Raw genomic sequence first — 18,566 nt, 5'->3', positions numbered from 1 at the left:
CTATCCTGCAAATTTCATTAAGCTACTAATTTTTGCTGGGTTTGTCAAAATTTTTCTCTACACTGGACTATTTAATAAGAGTGCGAAAATAGTTTTAAGAGGAAATATTAACTATCAATAAGATGCAGGACTACCAACATATGCGAGCTAAACCAAGTTCTTTAAATAATCCAACTTTCGCCTAATAAGAAAATTAACTCCGTGTCATCGCTTTGATTGACATTTGCATAGCTAGGAGGTATTAGGCGAATCTTGAATAGGCGAAACTTGAAGCCCCGGTTATGCATCTAAAATGTTATCTGAAATTCTTCACTTTACGGAAATTACACTTTTTAAAAAAATGCTGAAAACCCAATAAAAGACGTAAGACTGTTAGAGTTAAGTATATATTTCACATTTGCTTGACCAGTATTTCAGAATTAAAATAAATATTTATGCATTACTCAAAATAAAAGAATGCTATATGCTACCACACAAGAACGACATTTTTAAAATCAAATAGCATCACAGTTACTTTTCGTAATTAAAATGAATGGTCTTACTGTAATACCCAAGTATTTATTAAGGTATAATAAATAGGAATACCCAGAACTTTTTATATGGGAATGTATGAAAGTAATTAAAGCTAATCTGCCCTTTTATTACAACATTTTTACTTTTTATTGAGTTTTCAGCTTTTTAAAAGAAAGAAAAAGTTATTTCAGTTGAAAAAATACAGATAACATTTTAGAATATATGACAATTGAAGGGAAAGATAACGGATTTTGTCCTCGTCAGAATTTTCCGTGCATTTTGACCGCTTGGATTTAGTTCCCGCCCTCGTTACTAGAGTCATTTTATACATGAGTTCCAATCTGCATACAAATACGCTAGGAGTCAAGTTTTTCGGTACTGCATTTCCCTAAACATTTCCTCCTCGCACAGAATTCCCTGTCTCCAAAGATTAGGCAGGGCGGAATTCCCGTTCTGCCTAAAGATAAAATCAATTAAAATATTTTCTACAAAGTCCTGGAGGGCTTTAGGCAGAACGAGAATGAATCTTTTTAATACTGCACCCCTAGGTGCGGGAGTGTAAGGAATTCTATTCGGGGGGTGTCCGAAAATTTTAGGGGGGTGATGGGGGTGTAGATAAATCACTGCGTGAGGAAAGTTACACCGGTAAAAATTAAAATTTTGTATACAATCATTAGAATATTAAATAAGATTTCTTCCGTTCTCTTGTAGCGATAAAAGTGTAATTTTTGCCGATGTGACATCCCTCACAAACCGCCACTGCTTTAATGAAATAAGTTTTTTTTTTATTATTATTGCAAAATAAACGGACTACTTCGACAAATAATATATAGAAATTTTCGCAAGCAAAATACATATTCATACTTGTCTTAATATATTCAAAGAATACTTCATTTCAACGCCTAAATAATATACTTGAGTTTTTGTCTGCACCAGGAATAAAAGTGAATCTGAAAAGATAGGGCGACGCTTGACGTCACACTGGCCTTCATGCCTATCTTTGCTTATTGTAATTTTTTTAGAAAGTGGTGGAACACCATAGATATTTTTGGAAGTGGGAGAACGACATTCGCCCGCGTTCCCTTCACTTTTACTCCTGGTCTGCACCAGGTATGAACTCAAATGGCGTGATGAACTCACCTGGTCAGAATCCCTCCAATCTTTCAACTTTGGACCTCCGCAACAAAAACTTCTGAATGCGCGCGTGATCAACGCGTAGACTACTACTAGAAATAAACGTAACCTCCTCTTTTCTTGACACTTGAAAAGTGTTGTAGGGTAATATCGGCTTATATGAATTAGTATGTAAAATCAACTCCATTGATTTTTGTATTTTAATAAAGTTTCAAAAATCACAGATTTTTATATTTATCAATGGAAAGTATGAATAATAAAATAAGACCACCCAATTAACCATAGAATGGTCCAATGTTACGTTGTGATTGAGTTGATGTTTCGTGCGTAAAACAACTTTGGGATACAAAAAGTTTACAGTAGTCAAAACCGTTAATTTCAACTATTTAATCGTTACTTTTAATTCAACTACAATTTATGGTTGCTAATTTTGTTGTATAAATACAACCAAGCAATATTCACCGTCTTCCCAACGTTTATTTTTTGGTGGTTAAGTTGAGAACTGGTTTTCAGTATGGTCCGGTGAAAATTGGTTAGTTGAAAATTACTGCGGCAAAGGGGGCATCTTCAACGTGTTAGTGACCATTAAAAAGTGATACCGGTAAGTCTGCCGAAAATCAACCGTTGACCAACATTCATTTGGTTACTTGAGCAGAATGGTATTGTTCAGTAGTAGCCAAGTGTTGGCGTGAAGAACATGTATCTGGATCGTTGAATGCGGAAAGAATTCCAGCGAGTTCTCAGCTTGGATCGAAAAAAAAAAAAAAATAATAATATATTGTAATTATCCTCCTTCGAAATTGATGCTTGTGTTGGATAGAATGCAGCCATAGCGATGCAAATATGGAATAGATGTCTTGACGTCGATGTTTAGGATCCACATATAAAATCTGTATACATTTTAATACAACGTGTATTTGGAGTTGTTTCTTCTTGTCCGCATTCACACTCTGTGTTTGTAGCTTCCTATTTTGTGTAAATAAATTTTGTAGGGGCCATGTTCTGTCAATTGACCTCGAGCAACGACACACGAATTCTGAGTTGCTGCGCAGCGACGAGTATTCTCACGAACAGTTCGACTTTGTCTGATTGATTCGGAACATATTTGCATACCTCCATTGCTGCGGCGCTCTTTAACTACACAGTATAGTATAAGTCTCCTTTTGCAATGATGCCTCGAACGTCGCACATGGAGAACCGAATAACTCGACATACTCTTCTCGAACAAACCTTGTTTACTTTGCAAATCATGATGGTCTTGTCCGTTCGATCAGTTCCGTGGTAACAGGATGAACGATGCCTGATCACCACCTCGCTCCGGTGCACTAGCGTCTCTGGCATGTAAAATTTGTAGGGGACATCACAGAAATGATTTAAATGGTACCACACAGCCCAACTTGTTTATTATCTCGATTCCATTTGTTACTTTGCTGCTTATCTTCACGGACCCCCTGAGGTATAGACCCCAATCAAGAACTCTGTTAAAAATCGTTTCACAGTCTGAATATTATATTCCAAATAAATATAATAATGATTATATATATATGTTATTCTGCAGTTAGTGAATAAATTAAATTAGAATAAAATATTGTATATTTTGTGCTTCAAAATATTGGGGGACGCGTCCTCCTCGTCTCCCCCCCCATCCGTGGTCCGGTGTCGGACGTTATGGTATGAGGTATCATTGGATTTCGTGCACACTCGCATCTAATAAGCATTGAGGGCTCTTCGACCAGCTAACTGTACATCAACGAGTATTGCTCCCGGTTATTCTGCAGGTCTTACATGGAGCCACGTTATAACAAGATAACACTTCCTGGACTGACAGGATAGTCCACTGCTTCCTTGGTCGGCGCGTTCACCTGATCTTTCCGCGATTAAACACATCTGGTCCATGATTGCACAAGGTCTCACACACTAGATATGAGATTTGGCAACGTATTGCAGACGCATGATTTGTCTCACTCCAAAATGGTATGAGGTTTCAAATATAAATAAATTGGAAGTATACAAAAATAAACATTATTTTCCTGCTTACTGTAAATTTTGTTTAAATGCAATAAATAACATTTTATTTTATGACTTATTATTGTTGTTATTATGATTTATTTATTATTGTTTATATTTTGAATTACATTGTAAATGCTTAGGGTATCTAAGAATCTTAATCCGGCCCTGGTTGTAGGTGTGGTAATGAATGTGAAATATAAAATTATTATAGTTACTTTCAGAAAACAAATCACTCTACCATTCTTTCCCTATATTTTCTGACTTTTTCTTTTAAAAATATTTTATATCTTGTTCTATATTATATGGCTATGAATGAAACATGATACATGGACAAAATCTGTCCGAGAATCTTTTCGAGAAAATCGGCACAACGAAACACATCTCATGTTTAAACTAACTTTTTTGATTTTTCTTAATTATGTATTCCATAATATAAATTTAATGGATTTATATTTAACAAAATCGTAGTAGCTTTGTCCTAAACAGATTGGGTCAAATCATATTTATCCCATCAGCAAATTATCTTCTCTGGATAAATTCTAGAGAAATTAACTATACCAAATTAAATAAAGTGGCTATGACAAACTGGTAGTCCTCTGCAGAATCATCGCTTGCGTAGATGAAGGTGCTCATGGTCTACTGGTGGCATACACGATGCTAGACAGAGGGTTTCCCACGGAAGACATGTTCTCCAGTGCTCCCGAGATCGCCTGGATAACTAACTAACAGGACGGCAACTGCAAGTGTAATCAGAGCCACCGTGCTCACCCAACTAATCTCCCAAACACTAAACAATCGAAAGCTATAGGTCTAAATTCTCGCATTTCTCTCTCATACTTATTGCTGACAAATCCTGTTTGCTGATTTCGGGAGGGACTACAGTACTTAAGCAAATGAAAGGAGATGGTGTTAATCGATGAGTCGTTTTTGTCTCGAAAACAGTGGCAATGTGTTCGCCTGTATAGTCATGTAGGTGAACGGAAAAATGCAGTGTGTGTCTGCACTTGCTCTACAAGACGCGCACTTCGTATTCTGGTATTGGTGGCAAGGGGCAATAAGCCACACATCCCGTTAGCCTCTGGTCTGAGGAGTATCGCTATTTCTATGTCGTGAGATACCATACTCCAGATAGACGTTCAGTATCCATACGATCAACTACCCATCAGATCATCTGTTTGTATGGCATTAAGTTAAGCACTGTATGTTTTTGAACATTCTGTATAACGTGTTTCGAACTACTATCACCTGTCGGTACCTTTTTTGTGTACCAACACAACATCGTATCTTGTGTGAGTATTCTCCCGTTTCCTCTCACTTTTTCATTTCTCCAACTATTTCAAAATGACTCACTTTATTGACGGTCTATCTCCTTTAGCCGAAGGACATAACTCCGGTGACGTTAAAAAAGATTTCGTGTACGAAGATTAGACCAGATCCATGAATTCCTACTCGCTATTCTTACACGAGTTCCCAGCATTAGAGGAAGTTAGAAGTCTCAGGACACCATTTTTTCTCCAAAACGCAAAAGATGTCAAACATCCCATATTCATCATTGCACAATATTTAAAACGCATGGTTATCATTTTTGGTGGTCCGTTACTTCCAGTCGCTGTAAATGGTTCACGATTCATTTTTAATTTAATTTTCCGTTCAACATCGAAACTTTACGAGACATGGATCTACAGCTTAACGTCTGATTGGAAGCACATGTGTCCACCTTCCACCGGGAACAGAAGCCGGTCTTCTGGCTCGAAAACGCATATGATAACTATATACACACGGGAGAGCTGAATCACTGTAAGTACTCATAAGTATATAGTATTTATGTACAGTAAGTCCATATATATTATCATGATTAATAATTGTATGCATTTGGGTTATTTTATTTGCGAACAACTTAGATATCCAACATAAAGCAGAAATTAGGATTTCTATTCTTTTAACCATCATACTTAAAATGTGACCAGATGTGGTATTAAGTTTCGTTCTTTATTTCCAGGAACTCCAAGGAATGATAGTACTGTGCAGAAGCTGATAGACAAAGCTTGTACCGAAGCTGAGATCTACAGAAGTACAGCAATTGTAAGTGTGTGCTACTGATATGTTGTGAGAGAAGAGTCGAAATATTATGACATGAAAGAAAAGTTTTATTTCTTATACTAGCGATATGATATTGGACAAAATTAGAACTGTTACTGATTTATATATATATATATATATATATATATATATATATATATATATATATATATATATATATATATATATATATATATATATAAGAGAACGTACAAAATTTTGTCCGCTCATCACGCTAATACGGCTGAACCAATTTCTTTCATTTTTGGGGGGTTATTAGGATTTGGACCCTAGATGGTTTTTATCATATCACTTTAATTTTTAATTACCAGTGTCTTGAGATAATTGACCATTCAAGTGTCCATAACGTACAAATCCTTTGTTATTAGTTCATCATAGGTAAAAATAAACGTATTTATATGCAACCCGCATGACCGTGTCACTCGGCGGGTTAACATAAATGACAGGCGATATACAGCGGAAAATAGCTTGAATCTTCTGTTTAAAATTTTTTAATTGATTTGCTTATTTTTACAGACACTTTTACAATATGCCAGCACCGGGATGACCGCAGCGAAGCGGGGCGGGTTAACATAAATGACAGGCGATATAATGTTAAGATTTACTGCAATCTTCTATGGTTTTTATCATATCACTTGAAAGCGAAAAAGTAAAAATTATCTAAGTAACAAAGTTTATTGCGTTCCGGGGTGACCGCAGCGAAGCGGGGTGAACGCTGCTAGTATATATATATATATAAAGTAAAACGACATGTACCATCTTGGCAGTTTAACCTATTCTTCTGAGTTCTTGCATTCTATTTCAATGCCGTTGGAAATACTGAAAGAAACTATTTGTCTCAAACTGTTTTCTAATGTTTAAATATGATAAGTATGTTGGAGAACTTCCCCAACCCATCTTCATGCTCTTCCTACCAATATCCGTATCAAACTGATATATCCAATACGCACTTGTTGAGAAATATACGAACATCCAGTTGGAATTCATAAATCATGCCTAAAACTATTACATAAAAGGGTATGGTAGATGGTATTTTTTGTTTTATTCACTTTTAAATTTCTTTGAAGACGACTTCGTGAAAATGATATTCATTTAAAGGGGTATTCTTGTAAACTCCAAACACAAAAATAGAGAAAAGTATCATAAACTGAACCACCTTGAGAACTTTTAGGCAGAGGTCCAATTGATAACTTTCGAAATTTTAGAGGACCATGAAAATACATTTGCGGTCATATTAAAAATATAAGGAGAGAAAGCTTTTTGGATATAGAAACAAGTTTCTCAAAAGCTTATGAAGTTTCAAAACTTAATAAATAAGCCTATAATGATTCAAATTAGCATCGAAAGTTTAGAAGACATAAAAATGCACTAAAAGAGTCTTGTCCTCCCTTTGAGTCTAAGACTGACTCAGGGCAAGTAAAGACATATACATAGGCTTCAAACAAATAAATTTTAAAAAAATCAAATATATACCAGGTTTACATGATTGAATTAAAAGACTTATTCGTTCTGTAAAATATTTACTTTCCAATTATAACGACCAGTATCTTGATAGATCTTAACGACTAGTATCTTCCTCACGTTTCATCTGATATTCTTCGCCCTTTCATAGTTCCAACTAAAACTTTTGCCTCTTCCAATATGAAACTGTTTCTCCTATCTAATTCCAATCGGGAGATTTTCTCTGACTATAAGTTTCAAAGGAAGAATCATTTCGAGTATTTTCAGAAATTATTAGAAATGTTATATGCTTGTTTCACTTTTTTTTTTTTTTTTGTTCAATGCAGTTTTGATGTATGATGCCCGCATTTTTGGATAACAAAACTGGAAAAAGAATTGAATATATTTTAAAATATAATAAACGAAATTAAATATGTGCTTAAAATAGCATATTCTTTTAGAAATATTTCTAGTATTGCGAATTATTAAGGAATATTTGTTCCTTTGCTTTCAGTGCAAATGGCTGTTGTTAGTGGCTAAAGTGGAGTTACGCCTACGTGCAGTCTGATATATCTCATATTTCGCAGTAAAAATCCATTAATAAGGGAATACATAAATTATTGAAATCTTTCGTATTACATTAGGATTTCTAGTGGTTCGCCTAGCTGAACTTGCATGTACGAGTACTTACGTACAGAAGTATTATAATTTACATTTTCCCTTTTAGGATTTGCTTCTGATTATGGCCCTGTGCAACAGTAACCAACTACTTATATATGTACTTGTTTACTATTTTTTTCCTAAACTATGCCTTCGTCATTAGTTTTGCACGAATTTAGGGAATTATACAATAATTGTGATATAATTTAAATTGTTACATTATTATAATTTTATATTTCAATATGTAGCATTCAAATATTATTATAATTTACAGTTTAACTCAAATATGTAATAGTTTCTTCTAATTATTATTATTTCTTTTCATGAATATGCATCAGGTAGGAAGTAGTTTTATCACTATTGATTTCCTATTAGTTGTTACAATTCTATCTATTTTATTGATGCTTATAGCAATAACTCAATGAACTATAATCACCCACGGAGTCGTAGGAAGGTTTGGCCATTATGTTTTCGAAAAAACTCAAAGCCTGAATTATTTGAAGTTTTCAATCACAAAAGTCACCAATCACTCTGCCATACAAGGTATAAAATTTATGAACAGACTACCAATACACATATAAAACTTACCTATTACTCAACTTAAAAGCAAAGTGTATGATAGATTAGTTGCTGTACCCTATAATAATATGAAGGAGTTTAAGGAAGATAAAAATATATTGGCATAGGTTCAGAAATGTACTTGTATAACTTCATTTGACGTTGTCTATTAGCTGTATACAGACTAAATGACAAATAAAATATTCTATTCTATTCATATTAACAAAAATCTTGAGCCATTGAGAGTATTGAATGAAGGCATGCATTCCAACAGAATGTGGACATAATGAACGTATTTAAATATTAATTTTTGGGTATGTAAACTTATTCTTGCCTCACCTTGTAGTTTTCCTAAACTGTTCTTTTTATTTTGACTTTTTATTAGTTCGTAAGTTGATCTGTAGAATTATTTTACTGTGTTAAAAAAAAAACATATAGATTACATGGCATTCAAGAGTAAATTTAAATTAATTTGAATGAACATTACCACATCATCCAATATATTTATCGCACTGTGCAGTATCTGTGCGCAATAATTATTTGACGTGTTTAACTAGTGCATAGCACTCTATATGGCAATTAACTTTATCTCATAAGTGAATAAATAAATTTTATTCATTTATGAGGTGAATAATGAATAATATTTATGAATGAATAATAATGAATAATATTTATTTAACATGCATGAGTTCTTGTTTTAGGATGCCGTGTTAGTGGAAAATATGAACGATATACCTTACTTGCAACCAAAAGATATGGGACCAGATGTAGTTGCCGTGATGACGAGAATTTGTACAGAAGTTCGTAAAATATTGCCATCGACCATTCACTGTGGAGTTCAGGTGGGCATTTAAGACATTGTAACTTTATTTATTCCTTGTGTATTACTTATACATAAAACCTTGAATAAAATAAAAATAAAAACACACTTGGCGTAACGGTCCGATTTGTGGGCCTGAGGCGCTCCACGCCATCTGTTAGCGATTGGTAGAACTACGTCCAGTCTAGCGACGTAGGTTAGCACGTGGTTAGCACGCCGCGCCGCGTTGCCTTATCGCTACCCGGCATATCGGGAGCTATCTAGACCTAGTGGCCTTCACGACTTTTATTCACGTGACTTCCCAGTTTGGCTCACAACAAGCTGGGTGGAAGTCGGAAATTGGGGAAGCACCGGCCGGGAATCGAACCCGGGACCACGCGGACACAGGCCCGTATCCAGGGGGGTCTAGGGGGCGGACCCCCCTAAATTTTTGCGGCCCCCTAAAATTTTTACGGTAGGCTTGCAGATGAACTATAATATGGTGATGAACTATTTTTGGATTGGCCCCCCCTAACTTCAGCCGGGCCCCCCTACATTTTTGGGCTGGCTACCGGCCTGCGCGGACATGAATCCAATACTCTAACCACTAGATTACTACGGTGTCCCCCAAAACATTGAATCACAAGTGGAAAAAAAGACATTTTTTTAAAATTATCTTTGTCTTTATTCCGACAAGAAATGAAAAAAAAAATCCACTACTTTTCTTGTTGCTCAAAACTTAGCAGTGTGATTTACAATATATTAAATTATCCTTTATAACAGGAAAATAATTAAATGTTTCAAATATTGAAATCACGATTAACAACAATTGATAATTTTCCATGGATTTAATGATACACAGCCAAAGTAAAATTCATTTTTGTAATGTTGTTTCCACAAGTGATAAAAGTGAGTTGTCCTCAAGTTGATATTGTCCCGAAAGAAGTCTAAAACTCTAAAAGAAAATGAGTGTAAATAGCACTTATTTATCCTATTTACTTTTTAGCTTATATGTACATATTAAAACTCACGCACATGTATCATTTAATCACTTTTAAAAATTCTATATCTTTTGTTATGTATAAATTCTTATTTACAGGGCATTTTTACAGTATATTTTTGAATTTATCTAATCTTAAAACAGCCCTCTATCTTCTCTTTGTAAGTTCTCTACTCGAAACGTAAAAAAAATATTTTTGACCTGTAAGGGCTTCTAAGGAAGGCTTTTTGGAAACTATGGCTATATATCTACTATAAATTATACCAAAGCGGCATCAATCCACCATGTAACATATTCGTTAACACTATGTAACGCTAACATACACACTTACCAAAACTGATGTTGATTGATTGACGTTTAATGGGAATGTCAGTGGCGAAGCTATTTCTCCTCATCACAAAGCGTTGGACCCAAGTGAAATATCGTTATTTAAAACTGCGTTACTCGCGCACAATTTCACGGTCTGGGCGTAGTTTTTTTTTTCTATTACATCGCTATAAGTTGGCAACACGTGTGACCAGTCCGTATAGTTTCCTTTCTACCCCACCCAGCCCTCAGAGTAGCGAAGACAAACCTTCTTTGTGAACTGTAAATGAGGGTTCGAAGAGCCACTGGAGTTCCAGATCATCAGCAACCTGCAACTGTCGAAGGTAATGTTGGAAGATGTTCGATTTGTTCGTGGAAGCAGAAGAGAAAAAACAGATTTACAAGTATCAGATGCAGGAGATACATCTGTGGGGAGCATACTGGCCCAAAAGCAATGTTTTTTGATAAGTTATTTCCAGTAAAAAGTTTTTTTCTTTTGTAGTTAGATATATAATTATAAGTTTTTAGTTGACATGTTTGAAGTACACCTATTATTGTAGGCATGTAATTACATAAAACATGTAATTACCACTAGCATACTTGCTATTTTATGTAATATTAAAGTTTGCCATAAATTTCAACGTTTCTTTTTCTATATAATCCAATTTTAGCAATAAAAAGAAAACACGATCTCTAAGTCTGTGCGCGGGCATTAGTGCAACTTTTCTAGTGCGCGTAACGCAGGGTTAAAATCATCATAGAAAGCATTCATAAGCGCTTAACTTGCCGTGAAATCTTAATATAATATATGGTAGAGCGTATAAAGGATAATTAATTAAAGAATTAAGTTAGATCTATAAACTAACATTTACCTATTTAAATATAATGTTCCCTGGAAAACCTGAAAAGAGTTGTATATTCCTTGTATAATTTCGGCAGCCAATCTAGTTGCCTTCGACGGCGAGTCAGAAATAAAGAGGTTGAACATCACAAATAGTATTTACATCTTATTCAGCTTAGTCCTTTTACCACACACAATGCTAAAATCAGCAGAAGGCACGTGAATTGAAGCAAAGTAAAACATTCCATATTGTATGGAACGCGTATTAAAAGTATATTGTAGATTGCGCTTATATAGGTAGTCCTAGTTGAGCAACTAGGAGCGAGTAGAGAGGCATGTAGTGATCACTAAAATTTTAATAGCTTATTCTGATTTTAAGGTTTTGTGTGGAAGAAGGAATAAGTTGAATAAATTGTATAAAATATTTGTGAAGCCGAAGTTCTTCATTACTGACTAGCCGTCGAAGGCAACAGGATTGGTTGCCGAAATTTAACTAGGAATATAAAAATCCTTGTAGGATTCCTAGGGCATATTATAGATGAATATTAGTTAATCTTAACAAAATATGCCTGATAGTGTCTGTGTTAAAGTTAGGTCTACAAACTTTACTATTAAAAAAATCACAGAGAAATACACTCAATTTTTAAGATATATGTGAGTGAGTTGTAAGATAGACACTTAGGAATAGACGTTTATAATGATAGTTACCATGTTAGTTTCTGCCAAGATAGAAATCCTATAGTAAGACTCGACTAGAATATGATGAAGGACTGATTGTATGATTTATTAGAACGTGGGAAATAATATTTTTCTAGATTCTGAAAGTACTAAAGAATGAGAAAGGTCTGTTTAGATAATTTTGAACACAACACAAATGTTTTCTCAATGAGAAAGAATATGGAGATGTGAAGCAAACAATAGTGGGACTACGATTTGTGTCGGAGAATTATTTGAACAATAACGCTAAAATACTCCCCTGAGATATGCCATGATTCTAGGGCATACTTAACATTGCCTTTTGGAACACTTCCTAGAAACTTGGACACAGAGCTTGTTAAGGAAATGAGAATGTTTAAGTCTTGTTATACGTGAACATACATTTTGTATCTTTTCTAAAATATAATGAGATTCACAATATAATTTATTAGGACTAAATTTTAGTTTCGAAAATAAAACTTGTATATTGAATCTTTCTATTCTTGTTTTAGTACATCTCTATAACCTATAAATATAACCTGACGATGAAATTGAAATTTGAATGTTATATTTTCCCTCTTCATATATTTCTAATACTGTAATAGGTCTGTACTCTATATTAAATACATTTAACATGTTCTATATCAGTGGGCCTATAACATAAGGCAATAAATCCAAATCAAAATTAAGTACGGGTAATATAATTTGGAAGGAAGTGATTTTATGTTTATTGGATTATTGCAAATTCTTAATATAGATTTATTATATTTATATTTAAAAAAAAAGACAAAAGTGGCGTAACGATGTTGTATGGTACAGATGTTAAGTTACTTTTTTTGGTGAGAGCCAGAAGACTAACAACAGGGGAGCCAAAATGAAATTCGAATAGAAATAAACAAGATACTTTTTGAAGTTAAGTCAAATATGAAACTAATGAATAAGAGTTTTAAAACAACTTTCATGAATTACGTCGAAGCATTGTTTACACACACAGTTTGAGTGGATTAACAATTTAAAGATTAAACATATATACAATGATTTTATGTTTGTATCAAAGTTGGAACTAAGAAAGAAGTTCAGTTATGTTGTGAACATTAAACGAAAATAGAAATAAAATTTTTTGGTATTTGCTTAAGATTACGTGTAGGTCCAGACTGGAGTATTTTGGTGTGAATTGTTGAACAATCTTTTTTATTTCTAGAGCTGAATTTAACTTTTTAAATCTTTTTTTCTCCTCTTGCAAGTTGATATATTTAGTTGTATTTTATAGAATATAGTTTTAGTTTAGTTGCATCGTTAAAATTGAGTGCAATTCATTTCGATATTTAGACATGTATTATTACTAGAACTTTCTAGTGGTGGCAAATTTACGTATATAAGTGAAAGTGTTGAGATGCTAGAGTTTATTTAAGATGTTATAGATGACTGAACTAAATATAATTTGTATGATAGGTTTTATTCGTGTAATATGAGAAAAATTATTTGAACATGAATTGGAATATACAATATTACAAATTGTCTACAAAATTTGTGATGATTGAGTTTCAAATATCTTTATTAATATAACCAATAAAAATTGAAATGGAAGTGGCAAACAAATGTTAAATTCGAAAGACGCTTTCAGTTTTTAAACTTTTCCTCCGGTAACCAGATCATGAAGATAGTGTTTCTTCTGTATGTATTTTTTCTTTATTTCGACGGTTACTTGATTTCACTTCGTAGGATATTTCCTTGTAAGCCTATACGAGTATGTACACAATGTAGATACAGTGTTAGTGCACTTAAATAATAAGTGTATTTCAGCTTCGGGCCAGGCAAGTATTTTGTTTAACATATTAGAGATAAAATTAATGACACATGATAGTTTATTGTCCAATAAAAAAAGGAAATTGTAGGGATTTTGAGGCAGAAATAAATAAAATAAACAGTTTAGTAAGAATGTCCATTTTTATCTTAATTACCTTAAAATGGAAAACATTTGGTAAGACAAAGAATTCCAAATAATGATAATAACACTCAACATTTATATCGCAAATTATATTTTAAGGTTCTCCACAATAATTGAGGTTATTTGTACAATATATTTTCAAGTATTTAGTATTTAGATTTTCTCTCTCGATTTGCATAAGGTTGGATCTTACTCTTAACTACTACCATTAGCTTTAAAATACTCTATTAGTGCTGTTAAAATCCGAATAATTCAATATTCAAATAAATTTTTAGAATATTTATTCAGATAACGAATAAACAATTATTTGGATAATGAATAATTATTCAAACAATTATTTGGATAAAGAGGAATTATTCAAACAATTATTTAGATAATGAGCAATTATTCAAAGAATTGTTTGGATAAAGAGGAATTATTCAAACAATTATTTAGATAACGAATAATTATTCAAAGAATTGTTTGGATAAAGAGGAGTTATTCAAACAATTATTTAGATAACGAATAATTATTCAAACAATTATTTGGATAAAGAGGAATTATTCAAACAATTATTTAGATAACGAGCAATTATTCAAACAATTATTTGGATAAAAAGGAATTATTCAAACAATTATTTAGATAACGAGCAATTATTTGTATAATAAATACTTATTCAAACAATTATTTGGATAACGAGCAACCCTTGCTTATATTGAATTTCTACAGCTCTGTTTAAGATTGGGAGTGTTTTGCAATGATCTAAGCCCTCCGATCCCAATTTAATTTTTTACTTCTATTACCTCTTGCGTTATCTACCACTTTCAGGTCTACAGATATTCGGCCTTAATAAAAATAGAATTTCTCATTTTATTTATTTATTTAAGTGCATGAATTTCCTAACTGAAATATTGAAAGGTGTATGTAAGCAAACAGTTGGATTTGCAATCCAACGATTTGCAAATTGCCCGATGACTATCCTACATTGGGGTTTTACTACTATGGATGAAGACTTGCTTACGGTTCTGATGCATATATGCGGAAATAAATGTTAGATATAAGAAAATTTGATGTAAATCAATATTCATGTAACTTTCTCTTATTTGCAATAGGTGCTTGCTGGTGGTAATAAGGAAGCACTAGCTGTAGCACTGGCTGCTGATTTGCAATTCATCCGCACTGAAGGATTTGTCTTTTCTCATGTGGCAGACGAAGGGTTCACAGATGCATCCGCTGGCCCTTTACTGCGCTATAGGAAAATTATTGGTGCTGAAGATGTACTTGTCTTTACAGACATAAAAAAGAAACATAGGTAAGATGAAATATCTGCATATTGACTTATAAAAAAATATTTCTGTCAAAAATATCTTTAAAGCGTCTCTCGTTTATTCAATGGTAGGAATTAAGTGTATTTCATTTTCGTCTATTTTAAGATGTAATATAGACTTAAAAAAGACATATAGCTTTTCCTTGAATAAAACAGGATACATCATTTTTATATTACTTTAAAAAAGCTGGTCGCGATAAAATGAACAATTATACTATAAATAATAAAAAAAATATAAAACTTTGTTGTGTTGAGCAAGGAATATAAACAATTAAATTAACAAAAGTATAGGACTGACTGTTCAGGCTACTATAGAAGATGACATTAGAAATGTAGAGTATCGTGCTCAAAAGTGTTTGAAGGTTGGCGGTTTGCAGTTTGAGCTGGAAGTTTGTGATTGGATGAAGAAACTGTGTTTGTGTTCGGATTTTTCCCTTTGTATTGTTGTAATACTCACAATAATATAGCAACTATTCTATTTTAAAGTGTGCATGATATATTTTTTTAACAGCCCAGTAAAGTATAATTATAAAAAGCACTCAAGATATTGCTGCAATTTAATAGATAGATCTCTTCGTAGCCAAATGTCTAACTCATATGGTTCTCAATCTCCAGTGGAAATACTAAGCCTTGGATAAAATCTCAAGTAATGCTTCGAATCTCACTGTATGGAGTAGCTCCAATATTTTATATCTTCGATGTTCGTAAGCGAAGTTAAACACGAACCAATTAATTAATTTAAAACACAGAAATCGCAGCTGCACACGAATATGACGATGATTATATGAACGTTTCATATAAATCTCATGACTGTAAGTGTGTATCATTCCAAGTCAACTTACTCTTTGAAAATCGAAAATATCTAAAAACAGACTTTCAGTAGTAATATTAAAAATATTTATCAAGTAGTTATATAAAAATACAAAAAGCTAACAGAGCAATAAAGTAGATAATTTCCATTACCTATTCCTAATTTCTTACGCCATTGTATGCTTATATTACTTACGTAGTTGAATGTACTTTTATTTCAGTTCCCATGCTATCACAGCTGATATTAGCCTCGAGGACACAGCCAAAGCAGCAGAATTTTTCCTGTCAGATGGCGTTATCATAACTGGGAATGCAACCGGAGATCCAGCTAACCCTCAAGATCTTAAAAGTAATTATTATTTGAAAATGAAATGAAATCTTTAAGTTTTACGTCCCACGGTTATGTTGGCTAGACTAAAGGAAAGGTGGCGATGATGAGAAATGAATGAAATGGTGGAATGAAGGAAGTGGGAGAAAACGGGAGAACCCCGAGGAAACCCACGCACACAGTGTTTGTCCATCACAAAGTTCACTTGGCGGGAGCAGAGTTTGAACCCGTAACCCTATGCATCAGAGGTGGATGCTCTACCACTGAGCCGCCGCGGCCCCCGTAATTATTATTTGAGGTCATGAATAGTAATAGAAAGTTGGTGTTACATACTTGTTAACCCATTGAAAATAGAGAAATATCTAGAAACGTGTATATTTAATAACTGAGTTAAAATTCGGTAAAATATCACAGCAAGATATATACACTGGTGAAATCAATGCTCAATTTCCCATTAGGCCGACTATTCCCGTGCCTAGAGCGCAAAATCTAAAAATTATATATATATATATATATATATATATATTTGTATGAAAAAGTTGAAAAAATCAAGAGCAAATAGGATTTTTACATTTGATAGAAGCGCCGTGCATTCGAATCTATGCAGTAATAATACAAAACAAGAAATTCTCATCTACATTAACTGCAACTGTAGCATCTAGTGAGTGGTATTTACTGTAATAAATTGTTAATTCACTACTTAAACATAATTTAGTTAGTTAATTCACTAATTTAACATAATTTAGTTAAGTTTTATTTTCAAGTTAGAGATGAAAGGTGGATAAACATACAATTATTGGGAGCACCGACAGGAAAAATGCCTAGGGGCGCCGAATTCCTAAATGCGACACTGAGTGAAATGTTTGATTTCAGAAGCTCTTGAATTGTCGAATTGGAGATTCGTTGACAAATTCTCGTACCATGATCGATAACTTTCCATGTTTATAGTAACAAAAAACTAGTTTATATATACCTATACACTCACAAATGCACTTGATTCAAATTCTGATTCCTGAATAATCTTTGTATTTCAAAACTTTCGACACTACACTAGATAAAAAAAATGAATAATAATATACCCATGGGACCTTACGTTCTAATATGGAGTCCAACTGCGTGTTCCGTAGACATTTTTCTGTTTTCTTTTTTCTTAAGGCTTTCACTCCCTATTTGATGTATTTAGCGAAAGCATTTATGGTGTACTTTCATTAGTGTTGTGATGTTTTCACGGCTTTCCGGTGATGGATTGTATTAATTATATTACTGTGTGAGATCATCTGTTAAGTATGTATTTATAGGCTGTGTATATTAATCAGGCCCATAGCCAGATTTTGTTAATGGGGAGGAACAGATAATTTTTTTCTTCCTCTGTTTCAAATACATATGACCCTTCTTAATTCAGTTGTTAAACGCTTCTCAAACTTGATACGCATGGTTCCAGGTTTGATTTTCAGAGCTCAGGCAATTTAAGAGCTACTTACCAAAAGAATTAACGAATTCCTGTCCAGAATGCTAGAAAATAACGGCTTAGTAACTACAGTTATTTTAATAATAATAATCTATATTTGATTTTACGTCCACTAAGAACTCGTTTCTATTCATACAAAAAAATATGTCCAAAGGAACTGTTCTTACAGAATTACCTGAATAGATAGCCTCTTGCATGATTCTTCGGGTCTTAAAACTTGTTGATGATGAGCCAAAAAAATGAATAGTAATATTTCATATTTGTACATACCTGTCCAATATTTTAGTCTACCAAATTTTAGTTTCTCACTGTCTCTAAGATTTAGGGAAACAAAATGGATACCGCATTCATCACAACTTCTAGTGCTGTTTTCCATAAAAATTGCAGAAGAAATTTTATGTAGGAACTGTCTTATATTTTTCGTCTGCCCCTATTGGCGACTTGTACTGAAATAAAAACAAAGAACAAAAGCGCCACTGTAGACTGTCGGGTGAACTCAGTTATTGAATAGCTGCGGTGCCGCGTTCTTGCACTCACGCGTTTGGATTTGGCCGAGGACATGTTTAGAGATTGACAGAGGAATAGAGAAGTGTTGATGCTGAAGGAGTTGTAGATTGGGCAACAATTTTTGCTCCCTCCTTAGTCTAGT

The 18,566-nt window shown here is 33.4% G+C and overlaps 1 protein-coding gene across 1 annotated transcript in view; it reads left to right on the top strand.

The window, feature by feature from the left end:
• Window positions 1-18,566, top strand: part of LOC145690493 (uncharacterized protein F13E9.13, mitochondrial) — a 39,739-nt gene that overhangs the window by 9,070 nt on the left and 12,103 nt on the right. Inside the window, exons 2-5 of the mRNA XM_081765417.1 lie at window positions 5,657-5,739; window positions 9,117-9,257; window positions 15,097-15,296; window positions 16,343-16,470. Coding sequence (XP_081621543.1) covers window positions 5,657-5,739; window positions 9,117-9,257; window positions 15,097-15,296; window positions 16,343-16,470 — 552 coding nt within the window. The remainder of the gene's footprint in view (window positions 1-5,656; window positions 5,740-9,116; window positions 9,258-15,096; window positions 15,297-16,342; window positions 16,471-18,566) is intronic.

Source organism: Thermobia domestica, chromosome 7 (assembly GCF_964235325.1).
Source record: "Thermobia domestica chromosome 7, izTheDome1.hap1.1, whole genome shotgun sequence".
Classification (NCBI taxonomy): domain Eukaryota; kingdom Metazoa; phylum Arthropoda; class Insecta; order Zygentoma; family Lepismatidae; genus Thermobia; species Thermobia domestica.
Note: the sequence above shows the minus strand (reverse complement) of the source record. Positions and strands in the feature narration are given on the sequence as shown.